Raw genomic sequence first — 16,723 nt, forward strand, 5'->3', positions numbered from 1 at the left:
TCCTCCAGAAATTCTTTCTTAAATTCTTTTCGTTCTTCCGGATTTTTTCAGATATAACTTTAAAAGTTCGAACAGGTATTTCGTCAAGAAGTCCACCAGACATTGTTTCTATAATGTTTCCTGGGGAGTAGGAGTTCATCATAAATTCTTGCTAGTGTTCCAATAAGAATTTCTTGGAGATTTCTACAGATGTTTCTCTACAGATTTATTCCTTAGATTTCGTCAGGGATTCCACTGTTTTTTTTTTCAGAAATTCATTCAGAGATTACTACACAAGTATCTCCAGGTACTTTCTCAGAAGTTTCTTCTGGATATTCAGCTAGGGATTTCTTTGGATGTTCTTCCATGGAATTTTTCCAAACTTTCTTCAAAAATGTTTTTAAAAAATCTACAGAGACTCCTTCCAAAATTCTTCCAAAGGTCGCTGCAGTAGTTTCTTTAAAAATTCCTTCGGGGATTCCTGCAGGATTTTCAACCAATTTTTTTTATAGAATTTTCTCCTGCGGTTTCATCAGAAATATAACCTGAGATTATCTCGAAGGTTTCTGCAGGAGTTGTTTCTTCAGATACTCCTCCGGCCAGAACATACTGGAATAGCGCTTGAAAGAATCTGAAGGAATTTCTAAAGAAATCCCAGATATTTCTGGAAAAAGTTCTTAAAACAATCTGGAGGGATTACTGAACAAAAACCACTTAAACAATTCTCTCTCTCTTCTTGGCGTAACGTCCTCATTGGGACAAAGCTTGCTTCTCAGCTTAGTAGTCTATGAGCACTTCCACAGTTATTAACTGAGAGCTTCCTCTGCCAATGACCATTTTGCATGCGTATATCGTGTGGCAGGCACGAATATACTTTATGCCCAAGGAAGTCAAGGAAATTTCCTTTACGAAAAGATCCTGGACCGACCGGGAATTGAACCCGTCACCCTCAGCATGGTCATGCTGAATATCCGTGCGTTTACCGCCTCGGCCATATGGGCCCCGTAAGCAATTGCTGAAGTTAAATGTATAAAATGCCTGGGAGAATACTTGAAGTATCTCTCTAATTCCTTGAAATAAAAAAAAACATGAGATAGTTATGGAGGAACTGTAAATAAACCTGGGAAATTTCTGGAAGGATTCATGGAGAATTCCTTAGACGGATTTCTGAATAAATCTCTCAAAAAATGTCTGCAGATAATAGTACAGGTGGAATGCCTGAAGAAATTCCTTAGTTGATTTCATAGGGATTTCTTGAGAATTATGTGAACCCTTGGAAGAGCTGTTGAAGATACGTTTGGAGAAATTCTGCGAAGAATTTCTGAAATAATTAGTACACAAAAGTTCCTAAAATACCGGAGAAACTACGGCAGGAAATCCTGCAGAATAAAAAAAATCGTGGAACCACTCGAAAAATTACGGAAAATAATATTTTTTGAAAAAATCTTTAAATTTCTAAATTAATTCCCGAGCAGAAGGGAATAACAACAGCATAAGGAACTGTGTTATTTGGGCAAAATAACTGAATAATAAAATCGATTATTTTTAAGTTATTAACATAACATATTGTGTTATAAACTTGTCTGTCATAAGCGGCAAAATAACAAATATCATAACAAAAAAATGTTCCTGGAAAACCATTTTAATAACTTGTTTTGTTAGTTTCAATAACAACTTAATAACAGTGAATTCGGAAAATATTTCAATAACAAATTTTGTTATTAATATGTTATTAATAATAATTGGAGAGCAAAATTTGTTATGATATCAAACTTGTAACTAAGTAGCACTCTGTCCAATGTGCTGACGTACGTTATTGACAGACACGTTCCTAAGAAGCTACACCGTCATACATCGCGTCCTCCATGGGAAACAAGTGAGCTCCGTTCGTTGAAATCTGGTAAGAGGGCCGCCCTGAGGAAATTCAGCAGACACCGCACACTGTTACTCCGGAACTACTATGTGAGGATCAATTACGAGTATAAACGAGTTGCGAAGCGATGCTTCCTACGTTATCAACGCGGCATTCAGAGAAAGCTCAAATCCCATCCAAAACAGTTTTGAAAATTCGTGAATGAACAGCGTCGCGAATCTGGTTTGCCAGCTTCTATGGCACTCAATGACAAAGTTGCTTCCTCTCCGCAAGATATATGTAACCTTTTCGCCGACAAATTTGCTAGTGTTTTCGTCGACGAGGAGCTGGATGATAATCACGTCGCACGTGCCGCTAGCACAGTTCCGCAGTTTGGGCAATCGCTGAGCAGCGTTGACATTGACGAGAATATGATTGCCAGGGCTGCCTTAAAACTCAAAACGTCGTACAATCCGGGTCCCGATGGTATTCCGTCAGCGTTCCTTAAGATGCAAATCAACAACCTTCTGTCACCATTGCTTCATGTTTTCCGACTCTCCGCAACCACTGGCCTATTTCCAACGTTCTGGAAGTTTGCACACATGTTTCCAGTCCACAAAAAGGGGAGCAGACAAGAGGTTGGCAATTATCGCGGCATTACTTCGCTCTGTGCCATCGCCAAACTGTTTGAAATCGTCATCATGGACCCGCTATTCGCTCACTGCAAACCGTATATTAGCTCCGACCAACATGGATTCATGCCGGGTCGCTCTACGGCCACCAATCTGCTGTGCCTTGCCTCCCATATCATCGAGAGCATGTCGAAGTGCGTTCAAACAGACGCTATTTACACCGACCTGACTGCAGCATTTGACAAATTGCACCATCGTATTGCTGTAGCTAAACTAGATCGGTTGGGAATCCATGGCCCCCTGCTGCAATGGTTTCAATCTTACCTCACTGGTCGGCGCCTGTCTGTTGTTATAGGTGATTCAGTCCTCTTCATTTGCCGCAACATCTGGTATCCCACAAGGCAGCCACTTAGGACCGCTGATCTTTTTGATCTATTTCAACGATGTAAACATGGTGATCGAAGGACCGCGATTATCCTTTGCGGATGATCTAAAACTGTACCTTCGTGTTCGCTCAATTGAAGACTGCTATTTCCTTCAACGACAGGTGGATGCATTTGCTGAATGGTGTACCTTAAATCGAATGGAAGTCAACCCATCTAAATGCTCGGCGATATCGTTCTCGAACAAAAAACGGCCTGTACTGTTCAATTATAATTTGTCAGGTACCCAAATTGAACGTGTTAGTCATAACAAAGATCTTGGTGTAGTATTGGACGAACAGCTCTCCTTTAAAAAGCATATCAGCTATGTCGTCGGGAAAGCTTCGAGTGTACTGGGATTCATATTAAGAACAGCTAAAGAGTTCACGGACGTCTATTGCCTTAAATCCTTGTACTGTGCCCTATCTCGATCCATACTAGAGTACTGCTCGGTTGTTTGGAACCCGTTCTACAATAATGGGGTCGGAAGGATCGAGTCCGTTCAACGACGGTTTCTGAGGTACGCTCTTCGACGTTTGCCCTGGAACAATCCATATCGTTTACCAAGTTACGAAAGCCGCTGTCAGCTAATCCACTTGGAACCGCTGTCGACCCGTAGAGATACTGCCAGGGCTTTACTGGTAACAGATATTCTACAGGGACGCATCGAATGTCCCGCTCTCCTAGGTCAAATAGACATCAATGTCCAACCTCGTGCTCTTCGCAACAACTACATGCTGCGGCTGCCTTTGAACCGGGCGAACTACAGCATGTTCGGGAGTGTCAATGGGCTGCAGCGTAATTTCAACAGAGTTTCTTCACTGTTTGATTTTAACGTGTCTCGTCAAATACTTCGTCGGAGATTCAGTCTGTTTTTTTCAAGGTCTACTTAGTGTTTATTCTGTATGCTGCTTTTTGTTTTTGTATGTGTAGTTTCGATTATAATTTGTATTGTATTAATTGACTATCCATTGTTAGTATGTAAGTTTTATATGTGACTGTAAGTTTTGTACTTTAAATCTTAGAATTAAGTAACATCATTGGGGCTTACATATAGCCTGTTGATTAGACAAATAAATAAAAAAATTGTTCACTTTGTCTCACAAACCCGACGTAAGAAATATTTTCAAATAATCGAAAAATACTATATTCAATATTAATTTCATTCTAAGAGATTTGAAGGTTCACTACAACGTAAGATATTTGAACTTTAGTAATTTCTATATTTGCAAAAAATACGAACTTTGACTGTACATTATAGCTGTAATGTATAAACTGTTCTACCTTAATTGTTTTCGGAGCCCGGTTTTGAAATCAACACGTAATTATGCTTGAAAAAGTTTGATCGTTGGTAGCAATTTGAGTGCTCCAAGAACACTCAGTTGAAGAGAGGCAATGCGGACGTCGAGTCTTAAAGAAAAAAAAAGAAGAAGAAGAAGGATTGGGAATATCGCGCATATTTTTCTGGAAACTTTGAATTAATTTCATTTCTTTTCTGGATTCAAGAATTATGTCGAAAATTTTGCTAGATTTTCTCCTGAAATTCCTCTGTGGATTCCTACAAGACATTCACCAGAAATTTTTGCAATATTTTACCTAGAATTCCTCAATCGATTTCTCTAAGGATACCGTCAGATATTCCTTCTTTGTTTATCAAGGGACTTCCTTGAGATTTTTTTCAGGAATATGTCCTATAACTCTTCAAGTGACAAGCAGGGCGCGGAGGCTGAAACTAACCGCATTTCGTCGCACGCATACCAGGAACCGAAGTATTATCGAACTTGCATGAACCTTAAATCTTTTTCCATAGGGTTTCAGCTTATGGTCTAACCTTTCAGAAAAGCCTTGGTTCAAAATATTCTATCGGCGAAAATGGAAATAAATCAAATTTGAAGATTTTCTATCAAATGAGGTATATTTAAAGCATAATTTTGACGTATTGTTATGCTCAGACCTATCTGTAGAGTCTCGTAGTCACACAATTCTTAATTAGTTATTACATGAAGCATACCAGCCTTATGGCTTACTTTTATGGACTCACATTTACGCTGTCAATCTATGCCGAAAGGTGAATTTACTTCAACATGACCCGGTCGATAGCCAAACATCGTTAGCCGTTCAGAACGTTTAGTCACATTATATTTTATATACGTAGTTGCAAATAACTATGTGTCATTTGCGTTACCGATTACGAACCCAACACCTACCTTGGCTCTTTGAAGAAGAAAAACGACAATAATATTCCGGCATTCGATTGATATAACCAGCCCAAAGAAGTCTGCCGTAATCTCTATAAGCGCATTTTTTCCCTGTGAACATGAACATTACATTGCACGACACATAAAGTAACACTTTACAAATGATTAAAAATTTTGAGCTAGACAAACAATTTCGATGGATGTTCATGCAAATAATGATAATACGATTAGAATATTTTGATTTAGCCATTCAGAAGTCGTGAGCAACGCGTTTAAACTAACTCGCATGTTATACCGATCAATCGTGGTACTGGCGATAGCGATCGACCACGCGACTAGCGGAAGGCTAAACTTTTCTATTGACTTGCTGAATTCCAATAGAATCTAGCAAAAGATTGATAATTTTGCTATTATATAAATTAAGATAATTTGGATAATAACAACATTAGACCTTTGTCATGTTTATTTTTATGCTTTGAATTGCATTAATGTACTCAGCCTGTAATTTAGTCCCTTCGCCAATCTAAATGCTTGCGTGGTAATGATTTCTTTTCAGATTTCCTTTGTTAATAATTTGTGAGAACTGTAAAAATATTTAAATTTGTAGTGTATGGGTTTCTTGCAATAGGTTTCATGAGACTTTTATTGTGAAACTCAATATTCGTGAGAAATGTTTATTCTATGTACCAGTTTTTCAAAATTTGATGAAATATTTGAGTGTGTTAGTGGAATATTTGTAACAAACAGAATTTTTTTAGTTGAATCAAGACGTCGGGGTCGGAATACAAAGCCGAGTGCGCTGGCTGTAAAGCAAAACAAACAAGCTCGTCATTAGAGTTGAGGTGTCACGCGCATGAGCAAATGTCTTGGGATTTCTTGAGATATTTAAGCCCAACCCTGTTATACTGGACATACAAAACACACGCTCTTTTGTTCCGCAAATTTCCAAATAGGGCTCATCTGATAACATCCCATCAAATTGAATTCTGTAAACATTATGAATGTTTTGAAACAACAAAACTAAATATTCGAACATCATTCATGAATCAATTATTACCTGTTTAACATAAAAAATAGATCCATATAATTGAAAAGAATCTCCTGGTAAATGCTAAAACTTAATAACCTTATAGACAAAAAATCACATTATTGTCTGACAAACATTTGAATACCTACGTAATAAAAAGTTGCGATATAGTGGTAGGGATAAAGGAGATGGCTGACGTAAAAATCGCGCCGGCGAATGTTCATGTTATTTAAAATATTTATCAAATATGGCAATTCACAGTATCATCTTCAGCCAGAGACTGAACAGACTGGACATTACTACCACCAAATAACAGACAACGCACAGAACCTTGTTTTGAGTTTTACGAAAAAAAAATCTTCCGAGTCATACTCTATGACTTGCATATACACCTAAACGTTTAACCTTTCAAGACGCGTGCCTGTTCGATCCCAAAACCAAACCGCGCTCACGCTGTATACGAAGAGCGAGGTTTTCAGATAGTGATGTACTTTTCACAACGGCGCGCGTCCTGAGAGATTAACACCACCAACCGCATGACAACCAAGCCCAGCAAATAAAAACGAGCTAAATAACTACGGCAGACTCCCTTGGGCTGATCATATAACACAAATACCGGTAAAATGACAAGTGAATATAATGTTCAGGAAACTAAGAAGAGGTCAACGGGTATGCGACAGGTCACGCACGATGTTGTTGTTTGCAGTTCTGGATGATCATCAAAATTATGCTCTGAATATACCTTATTTGGTAGAAAATCTTCAAACTTGATTTATTTCAATTTTCACCGATAGAATATTTTGAACCAAGGCTTTTCTGAAAGGTTAGACCATAAGCTAAAACCCTATGGAAAAAGATTTAAGGTTCATGCAAGTTCGATAATACTTCGGTTCCTGGTATGCGTGCGTCGTTCCCGCGTTTTCGTATTTTTCTTTGTGTTTTTTGTTCGCACTTTGTGTAAACGATCGACGATGGCTCGGTGGCAAGAGACCACATTGCCCGCGTTGTGGTGCTCGTGTTCGTCGTTATTCCGAGTTCGGAAATGCTAGTATTGCGGACATTCCATCTGTTTAGACTCCTGCGCGAAAATTAGTTGCGTGGATTTTTCTTGCGTGGGCCCACAGATATAAAAACAGACCGCGTCCTGGTGAATATTTTACGCTTCGTTTTCAAGTACACACTTGGTGATAGTTTTGTATTTTAAACAAACATTTATAATGCACCCACGCTAAAAATCAGCCTAATCATTCATTTGCGTCGGAATCTATAAATCTTCGCAACGGACAATATCCAAGAGATTGTTTTTCAGTGCGTCGGGTATTCTCTCTTATGTATTTTTTTCGGATTCTTCGATGGACGATCGGAGAATCAGCGAGTGGTGTGAACGAGTGCACATTTAATATGGCTTGGACCGTTTGCATGCTGAGACCAAAGCCAAACATAGAAAACAAGCTGGTCAGGATTACCCGGTGAGTTCGTTCCATATTATTACTTTTTATATTTGAACATGACATATATGGGGATTTCGGAGGGGTAGCCTAAGGAAGTTAAATGAACTGGTTTCCGGGCAAATGTTCGTGGGGTGGCCAGACTTTGTCACGAGATAACAATTATGTTGTTTTCCGAAGGTCTCCAGTGAATTTAGCTTACCCTGCTACAACAAACCATCAGGTAGATCATTCCGTTCCGGTATGACTCTGCAGCCATAGGTAATCCTTGCGCTGATGGTGGGTACACAATCATCATCATCATTATCAATATGTCCTATAACTCTTCCAGAATTTCGTCGCCAGATTTCGTCATAAACTTTTCCATAAATAACTCCGAAAAATCTTCCAGAAATTTCTCCGAGAGATCTTCGACGGAATCTTTCACAGATTTTCTAAGACTCCTCTAGAAGTTCCTCCAGAAAGCTGCATAGAATCCCTTCAAGTATTTCTTCAAAATTTCCTGTGATCATTTGTCCCGAAGTTCATCTTTATTTTCTTTGAGAATTTCACCAGAAGTTTTTCCGATGAATTCTTCACACGTTTTTCAAAAGATTCTGCCAAGAAATCTAATAATTACTTTTGGAATTTCTAAGATTGCGCCAGGAGTTCCTTTGAAGACTTCTCCAGGGAAGATCCTCCAGAATTTCCAAGAGTGTATCCGAATATGATTCAAGGAATTCTTCAGGGGATTCTTTCAGGAATTTCCTTTTAAACGAAATACAAAAATGGAACAAAACAAAGGGACAAGTCATAACTGCCGAATTGTTAGTTTGATTTCAAAACTTATTACTGCTGTGCTACTGTTCATAATACAACAACGATAACTGTTCATAATGATCAACAGTACAACAATAACAAACCTTGAACTTCAACAAAACATGATATTGAAATGTAATTCAGTGAATGTATATCAATAGCGTGGTTATAACAAAATGTGATTGTCCAACAATATTTGTTATGGAAAAGCTATGTCTTGATAATTTTATAATAACAAAACAAGATATAAAAACAGGTTATGTGATTTGGTAGTTATTAATTTGCTATTCTCCTCTGCTCGGGTTGGATAATCATTTGCAAGTATTCATAAAAGAAGTTCTTTGCAAATAGTTTGAAAAATGCCAAGGTGTAGAAATAAATTCTGGAGCATTTTTATGCTGGGCTTGTTGAAAGAATCCTGAAGCATCACTGGAAAAATTCTGAAAGAATTCCGGAAGAAAGGTCTGAAAGCAATTCTTGGAAGATCTCCTGATTAAACCTCTGGAGGAACCTCCAATGAAATCTTGAAAATTTTCTAGACGAATATCTAAATAAATGCTTGAGAGAATTCTGGAATGTGTGGAGTAACATCTGACGCAACGTCTGCAGAAATTTCAACCATTGCTTCTGATAAAGTTCCACAAAAAAATTCTGAATTTCAAAAGTAATGATCTTGAGGAAGTTCTGAAAAAATCTCTGAAAGATTCTCCAAATCTGTGTGAAACAACTTCTCTTTAAATTGCATTTTTTTTTAAGAAATCTTTGGAGAGACTCCTAAAAAATATGAGGAAGAATCTCTGGAAAAATTTATTCATCAATTCCTTGGAAAAACACAAAAGAAAAACTTCTGGAAGAATTTGTTCAGAAATGATTGAAGAAAAAAAATGAAGGAACATTTGCAAAAATTTCTGTAGCAATCCTTGAAGGAGTTTTATCAGAAACATCCTTGAAAGAATCCCAATTATGAAATACCTCAGGTATTTCTAAAGGAATTGTTGAAAAAATAAACGAAATTCAAGATGAATCACCTTTACAGCTGTGACAATATGAGCCCAGCTGTGTCCCAGGTTAGTGTACAGATATAGAACGTTATGGAACCAGCAATATTCGAAAGTATTAAAATTTACAAAATATGTCTTTTATTGGATTTTGTGAAGTTATGAAAGATATATCCAATGCCACACGCTATATCCAAAGGGAAGTCAGGCCAAACATGTCTAAAGGTCCTATCTGCAGAAAAGAGGCTCTCTTTGGTTTCCCTCTCTTTCGTTAATATCTCAGCTGTTCATTTGAATTATGATTATCTCCTTGCATAGAACGATGGTCAAATCAATCGTCTTTTGATTTGTACTGCAAAAGTAGTTGAAAAGTGTACCATTACATTTCAATAATTGAAAGAGGAAGTGTATAAAGAGAGCCTCTCAAATGCAGATAGGACCTATTGAAATGTTCGGCCTGAAGTATTATGAAAAGTGAATGTACCTCAAAATTTATTCGCTAGAAGCATATTTTTGGACCTCTTGATTCAGAAAATGTGTGGTTTAAAATAATCCAAGATGAAATATTTTAAACCGCACATATTCTGAAACTAGAGGTCCAAAGCTACGAATACGATCCTAGGAAATAACATTTGAGGTACATTCGATTTTCATAATACTTCACTTTGAACATAGCGTGTGCCACGTCTTGTTTCTCACTTATTAGTTTGCCATGCAGTACGATGAGGAAAATCCATTTCCCTCATACCATCGTTATATAAAACATCAATAAAGCAAAACAGTCATGAACTCGCAAAAAAACTTCTCCCTATTTTCCAAACAACTTATTCCCAAATCGGTGTGCGTGAGTGCCCCTTCCTAGAAAAATATTCGAATCGAAAAAATAATACAAGGGGGAAAAGGCCAGCTGAGTTCCTCTGTGTTCCCTCAAACCATCCGTCGAAAACGTTAAAGTCGAGGTTATTCAAGAACCCGAACGATAGGCAGCACATGGACAGATGCACGGGGATGTGGCGCAAAAACAAAACTTCTCCCCCCTCTGTTGAAGCGCTGCGATGCGATGGCATGATGTGAAGGCATCATAAGGCGTTTTTTATGTTTACAGTTGTGGGCCTTATGTACCGTCGTCTCGTCGTCCGTTGTTTCGTTCGGTTTTTGGAGGGTTCCCTGCACGGTTGCCATTGGATGATGGTAGGGTTTTTTATGTGGCTCGAGTATATTACGTGAGAAGTAAAAAAGTATGCGGGAAGCCTTGTGAGTTCTCGCTTTTGATTGGATGCAACGCTTTTTATAGCGGTTGATCGATAGAAGGAACCAAAAGAACAAAATGGAGTGGATTATTCCTTTAATCTTTGTTCTGTAGCAAACGACGTACACTTCTTTTTAAATCCTTGAAGATGATCCAGCTCGTTGTTGTGAATATCCACCAAAAAGATAGTAGTAATAACCCAACTAGAAGATTCTAACAAAAATATAACATCATATAGTTATAGAAGTTATGGAAAATATATCATCATAACACAATGTGTTATAAACTTGATATATTTTTCTAGTCGGAAATAATGTTTTCTTGAGCCTTTTTCTTGTAAGGCTTGGTAACATATTTTTTTTATAAATTCGACAGCGAACTAGCTATAAGTATAATTTGTCGCTTAAGTGTATTTAGATCAGGTGATCGCCATCCAAAATACTTGAGGTTACCAAAAAAATGATTTAGTGAATTTGAAGCTAATCTAAAATGCGAATTCAGTTGGTATTTCTAAAGCATCAAATATGTTTTATCTATATTTTTTTTAATAATATTCAGCAAAATAGCATAAAGCACTAGGTAGATTCCATTCTTGTAGTTTATATTCTAGAATAAAACAACACGCGCACAGCTTCACCACAGTAGATACATACACCCCACACCTGCCAATTGAAGCATACACATAAACACCAACTACACGTATTTTAACTTAAGCCTTCTACAATTTTGAAATTGTTCTGCTCTCACGTTAATAAAAAATGCGAATATTCTTGCAGCTTGGTGTAGATAACCTTTTGAAATACCGCTCTCACTTTCTGCTATATTCGGTACTCTTCTGCTTGTTCACAACGTTCTTCTATTATCACTTTTATCTTCACTGCATTTATCCAAGTTGTATTTCAGCAACCAGAATGTTTTATTCCTTCATCGGTAGATTGTTAGATAACGCTGCAGCTGTAAATTCCCTTGCTCGCTCGCGATTTCTGCCTGGATCTCGGATTTCTCATTGTTTTGTACATATACCACTAGTTCGCAGGATAGAAAGAAAATTTCGTCATCTCTTTTTCCGTAGTGTTTGCTCTACTCACACGCTGTCTGCCTGCCTCTGTACGAACTAGTTTTGGCGAAGGACGCATCCCACCACCACCACCACCACGGTCTTAGATACGGAATGGGAATGCTCTTAGTCTATTGTTTCCTGAATAGCTGGTAGTTTGACTCTGTAGTTTCGCATCCCCTGGCGCCTCTAGGAGATCTCTCACCCACCTCTTTTGCCACTACCACCACTCTCGCATCACCACCACCATCACAACACAACAATAGACGGACACATCAGAGAATAGCCGAGCAGAGGTCCCTCCCCTCTTGTTCTCGCGTGCGACGACGCAGCGGTTCAAACCATTCAACCCCATGTGCAGTAGTAGTGCAGTCTCAGACAATGTCTCTCCATCTTCCCATCTCCCATTCTCGCCCCATTGCAGGTTTCAGACACGGATCTGGAAGTGATCGAAGCGACCGGCCGAGGTCTAGCGGACGACCCCGGTTGTGCAGTGGCGGCAGCGACGGTGGCAGCGGCTACGGCCGGGACCATCCCGGACATTCGCAATCGGTAGAAGGATTGTTTTTTCATTTGTTATACATAGTTTTTCTGGACCAACATTTGAATAGGGCGTAGCTTAAAAAACCGTAATCACCAGCGATCAAAAAGAATGTTAAGATTGCTGCATGTATGCTATGTCGAGTTTATGGCTTCCAGTCTCATTCAACGTTTCGGACACATTTATTGCGCCTTTTTCACGTTGAACCATTCGTCATTGAAATCATCGTCATCATCAAACATTTGAAAGCAGTTTTTTCCTTCAAATCAAACATTTTTGCAACGAAAATGGATTCACTGCATTCTGCATGAGGAATGTAATACAGTGAATACATTTTCGTGGTCGTTGTTTTGATTTACAACAAAAAAACTGCTTTTCTATTACCGAAAAATGATGACGAATGCTTGAGCCTTCAAGGGAATTAACACTGATTTGTTAAGGGCCTGCAGCACGGCATAGACAGTAGGCACTCCAAGCAACACACATGTCATATAAGAGTAACGGCAGCGCAAGTATTGGTTGTATGGAAGTTGATTCATCGTAATTCTACTCAATTCTATTTCAATGCAACTAAAACTTGCGCTCTCGTAACTCTTATCTGACATCCTTGTTGCTTGGACACCTTGTCTTTCGTTTATCTGGTAAACTAGTATTTTGCAAGTGAAATGCATTGAGCGTCTTGCATGGACTAAAAAAGGTTTCAAATGACTTCTTTACTGATGTTATATATTTTGGATCTGCACGCCAAACAGACTCCCAATCCAACTTTTTGTGAATTTTGGTGTCCGGCAGTGATGCTGCATATGAAGATTTTCGAGCATTCGTACTGATGGCGTTTTGTATGAAATTCAGATTGAGCAAGCTGAGTTTTTTTTTGTGTGAACAAATAATTAAAAAAAACGCATCCTTGTTCATCACCACCATGATGAAATCTAAAACCTAACTGAGGAAAAATTTCCTAGAACTGTACAAGACAGCCACCATTAAAAAAAATTATTTCTGAATTTCATACGAAAGAGCACCTTTTTCTGAGCCCTTATGATTTTCGTCAGATCAAATAGTGTTATTTCGATACCTAGTTTGTTTCAAAAAGATATTTTATATAACTTGTTGGAAACTGGACAACCGCTTGACAACTCTTCCCAGTGAGCCAACAAATCGCTTCCATACAAACTTCAAACTGATTTTAAATACCGGACACCAGGGATATCAGATGATTTTTTTTGTATTTGTCTGTATTTTAATGTGTTTTTTTGTAGCCTATTTTGTATAAAGTAAGTGCGTTCACATTCCGCGGAATTTTTCGGAATCTTCAATTATCTCAAGATAAAAGTGAAAAATTGGCACATCTTCAAATTCTGCAAGTTTCTGCTTATAAAAAAGCACCAAAATTTCGGTTAATACCGCATCGTTTTTTCGCCATTGCCTACTTTCAGACACGAAACGCGAAATTTTGATTTTATTTGCTAATATGTGAAAATATTCAGTGTTTTTCTGTGTCACAGCATAGTTCTCGATTAGTTTAACTAAATAGTAACAGCTTCAAAATACAGTTTCGCGAATTTTGGCAAACAACAATATCAAGACAATTCAGAAAAGATAAAATTTGCCCATATTTTTGAGACAATAAAAGTAGCTTTGAAAACAATTCGTGGTGGAAAACCTCTTGGAAGTCTTGTTGGGATTCCTCAAGCAATTAATGACGGAAATTATTCAGCAACTCCTGGAGGATTCTTAAGAGCAATTACTGCAAAAATACCATCTGGAAATGCTTGTGAAATCCCAGCAAAATGCTTGGAGAAATCCTGGTAGAAATTCCTGAAGGAATCACAGCAAGAATTTACAATATTCCGAGAGGATTTGGATAAACTCTAGAATGTTCTTGTACCGACTTTTCCAACCCTCTAAGCAGAATACCCTCTTCGAATGAGTGTAATCAGTTTTGTACCTTTTAATTCCGCCCTAATTTCTTATCATTTGTCAGATACGCGTATTTCGACTACCACTTGTAATCTTCCTCAGTGTCAGTTATGCAGTGGATAACTGACACTGAGGAAGATTACAAGTGGTAGTCCAAATACGCGTGTCTGTCAAAGGATAAGCAATTGGGGTGGAATTAAAAGGTACAAAACTGAATACACTCATGTAGACTGTTTCTTAACCCTCCTTTGGCATTAGAATCATTTTTGACCCAATCCGTGCACTACTTCAGCGAGCTGCTGCCAAAGTGATGCAAAAGTACTTTAACCCCAAGTGAAGAATCTTGGTAGAAATTTCAAGCAGAATCTTATCAGGTATTCCTGGAGGAATTCCAAGAAGATTTCTCAAAAGATTTCTCCAGCAATTTTTGTAGTGATGACTGCTGGGGTTCCTCTGAAGATCCCTCTAATTATCCCTCGGGGATGTCTTCCTGGAATTCTTCTCCAAGGATTCCTCTACGAATTCCCCTCACAATACATCCAGTACACAGCAGGGATTCCAAAAATACCTTCTGGCATTTCTTAGGGAATTCTTGCTGAGATTTCCATGGAATATCTCCAATAAATTTAAGTATTTCTCTTAAGTCCTGCAGGAATTGCTAAAGGATTCTCAGCAATTCCTACCAGGTAATGCAAGAAGAATTGAGGAGTCCAGGTGTGAAGAGGTGTAAGTGACCATTTTGTCGGTTTTGAGCTGAGCATATAAAAAAAAATTCTTATAATTAAAAACTTTTAGGAACTTTTAGGCGACTACCTTGCGCGTATTTTTGGCTACGGGGGCTGCGAGTAAATGGTAGATTTTTTTTATGATTGGTATAATACAATAAATCGGAGAAAATTGGGTCGATTTTATACATTTGGCATTGGATGAAAAATTGGTGAAAAACTTTAAACTTCATTTACTCGAAAGTAGATTTTTGTCACTTACAGACCTTTGCTTCTAACCTCCTCAACTTTTGTGTGAGTCCTTACAAAAATTTATAAAAAAAAACCTTAAAGGAATTCCTGGAAGAACTCTTAGTTAAAACCTCTGAAAGAAGCACAGGAGAAGTTTATGGGAAAGTCCATGGCAGAGACGCCAGATATACAGATTTTTCTGTATTATACAGACAAGATACAGAGTACAGAAAAATACAGATTTTTAGAATGTGATACAGATTTCTCCACAAAACATAAAATTTGAAATTATTTTCAATAAATTTAATGAAAACTTCATAAAATACTGCTTAAACTTTGAAGAATTTATGAAAATTTTTATATTTTCACCAGGGAGTAAAAAATTCGAAGGTTGAAATGAAGATTGACATTCTCATTTTTTCATTCGTGTTTGGCCACATTCATTGTCAGTTGAATGCCTCTCTTTTTTTCATTCAATTCTCTGTCACGAATATTTTTTCGCACGTCGTAAAATGTCAAATTTCTGTTAACAGACGCACAATCCGACTTAATGGACAAATGAAGAACATAACTAATATTCTAATTAACTACTGTACGCAAGTTTTGAGGTGATTGGAAGTATAATCGGGAGTTACGGTCCTGTTTTATTTCTCAGTGAAAATGGTCAGTGACAGAAAAATGAATGAATAGGTGAAAAAATTCATTCACCAAAATTAATTTTATAGTGATCCCAGGGTAGAAAGTTTTTAAAATTCACGTTGAATTTCACTCATTGAAAATGAAAATTTTGAACTCTGATTTTCACACATGTCTTAGAAAAAATAATTTCAGTAAAAATTAAAAACCCTCAAAAAGTAGTACATTTTTGTTAGTTTCTATTGAAATCTAGGACAGCTATACCCTCAAATACAGCGATACAGAAAAATCTGTATTGATACAGATTTTTGATAAAATAATCTGGCATCTCTAGTCCATGGGGAAATTGCTTCAAATGTCTCAATGAGAGTCCCAATGGAGGACTCCCAGCAGACATTCTTGGAGATTTTTTGACAGTAAAATCTGAATGTATCCCTGGAGAAATTCCTGAAGGAACCCTTACAGCTATTTCTTCTGCAATCCCCGCAAGAATCGCCTAGAGAAGCTCATCAGTTATTCCTGGAGCTATTCCTCTTGGAACTTTCCCAAGGAGTTTTGAACATATTCCTTCTGTGATACCTTCAAGGACTCCTCCAGAGATGTCTCCAAGGTATTCTATAGAAATTCTTCTTGCGATTCATTTTTAGATCTCTTCAAGGATTCCCTAATATTTTTTTTTCTAAGAGTACCTACCAGCAGAAACTCCAACTAAAATTTCTCCAGGAATTCTTGATGGTATATATCAAACATTTTCACCTGGGATTGCTCTAGAAATTCCTTTTGAAAGCCATTCTAGAATTCCTGGAGTTTTCTCAGCAGACATTGCATGAGAAATCTCAACAAAACTTCATGGTGGATTGTACTAGAAATTTCTGAATGTTTCCAGCATCACTTCTGGAGAAAACTCAGCAATAAGCCCTAAAGGAATTTCAAGTTGCTTCCCAGTTGGAAAATTTGTAAGGAAATTTCTGAAATAAACGTCATATAAATCCCCGAAGGAATCGATTTTT

General features: G+C 37.7%; 1 protein-coding gene across 8 annotated transcripts in view; it reads left to right on the forward strand.

Annotated features, from left to right (window-relative positions):
* Positions 1 to 16,723, forward strand: part of LOC109397126 (whirlin) — a 343,758-nt gene that overhangs the window by 287,015 nt on the left and 40,020 nt on the right. For 6 of the 8 annotated variants that reach the window (XM_062855530.1, XM_062855532.1, XM_062855533.1 and 3 more), the window contains exon 11: positions 12,085 to 12,212. The exons of the other annotated variants lie outside the window; for them this stretch is intronic. In XM_062855530.1, the coding sequence (XP_062711514.1) occupies positions 12,085 to 12,212 (128 nt within the window). The remainder of the gene's footprint in view (positions 1 to 12,084; positions 12,213 to 16,723) is intronic. 8 annotated transcript variants of the gene reach the window in all.

Source organism: Aedes albopictus, chromosome 3, assembly GCF_035046485.1.
Source record: "Aedes albopictus strain Foshan chromosome 3, AalbF5, whole genome shotgun sequence".
Classification (NCBI taxonomy): Eukaryota; Metazoa; Arthropoda; class Insecta; order Diptera; family Culicidae; genus Aedes; species Aedes albopictus.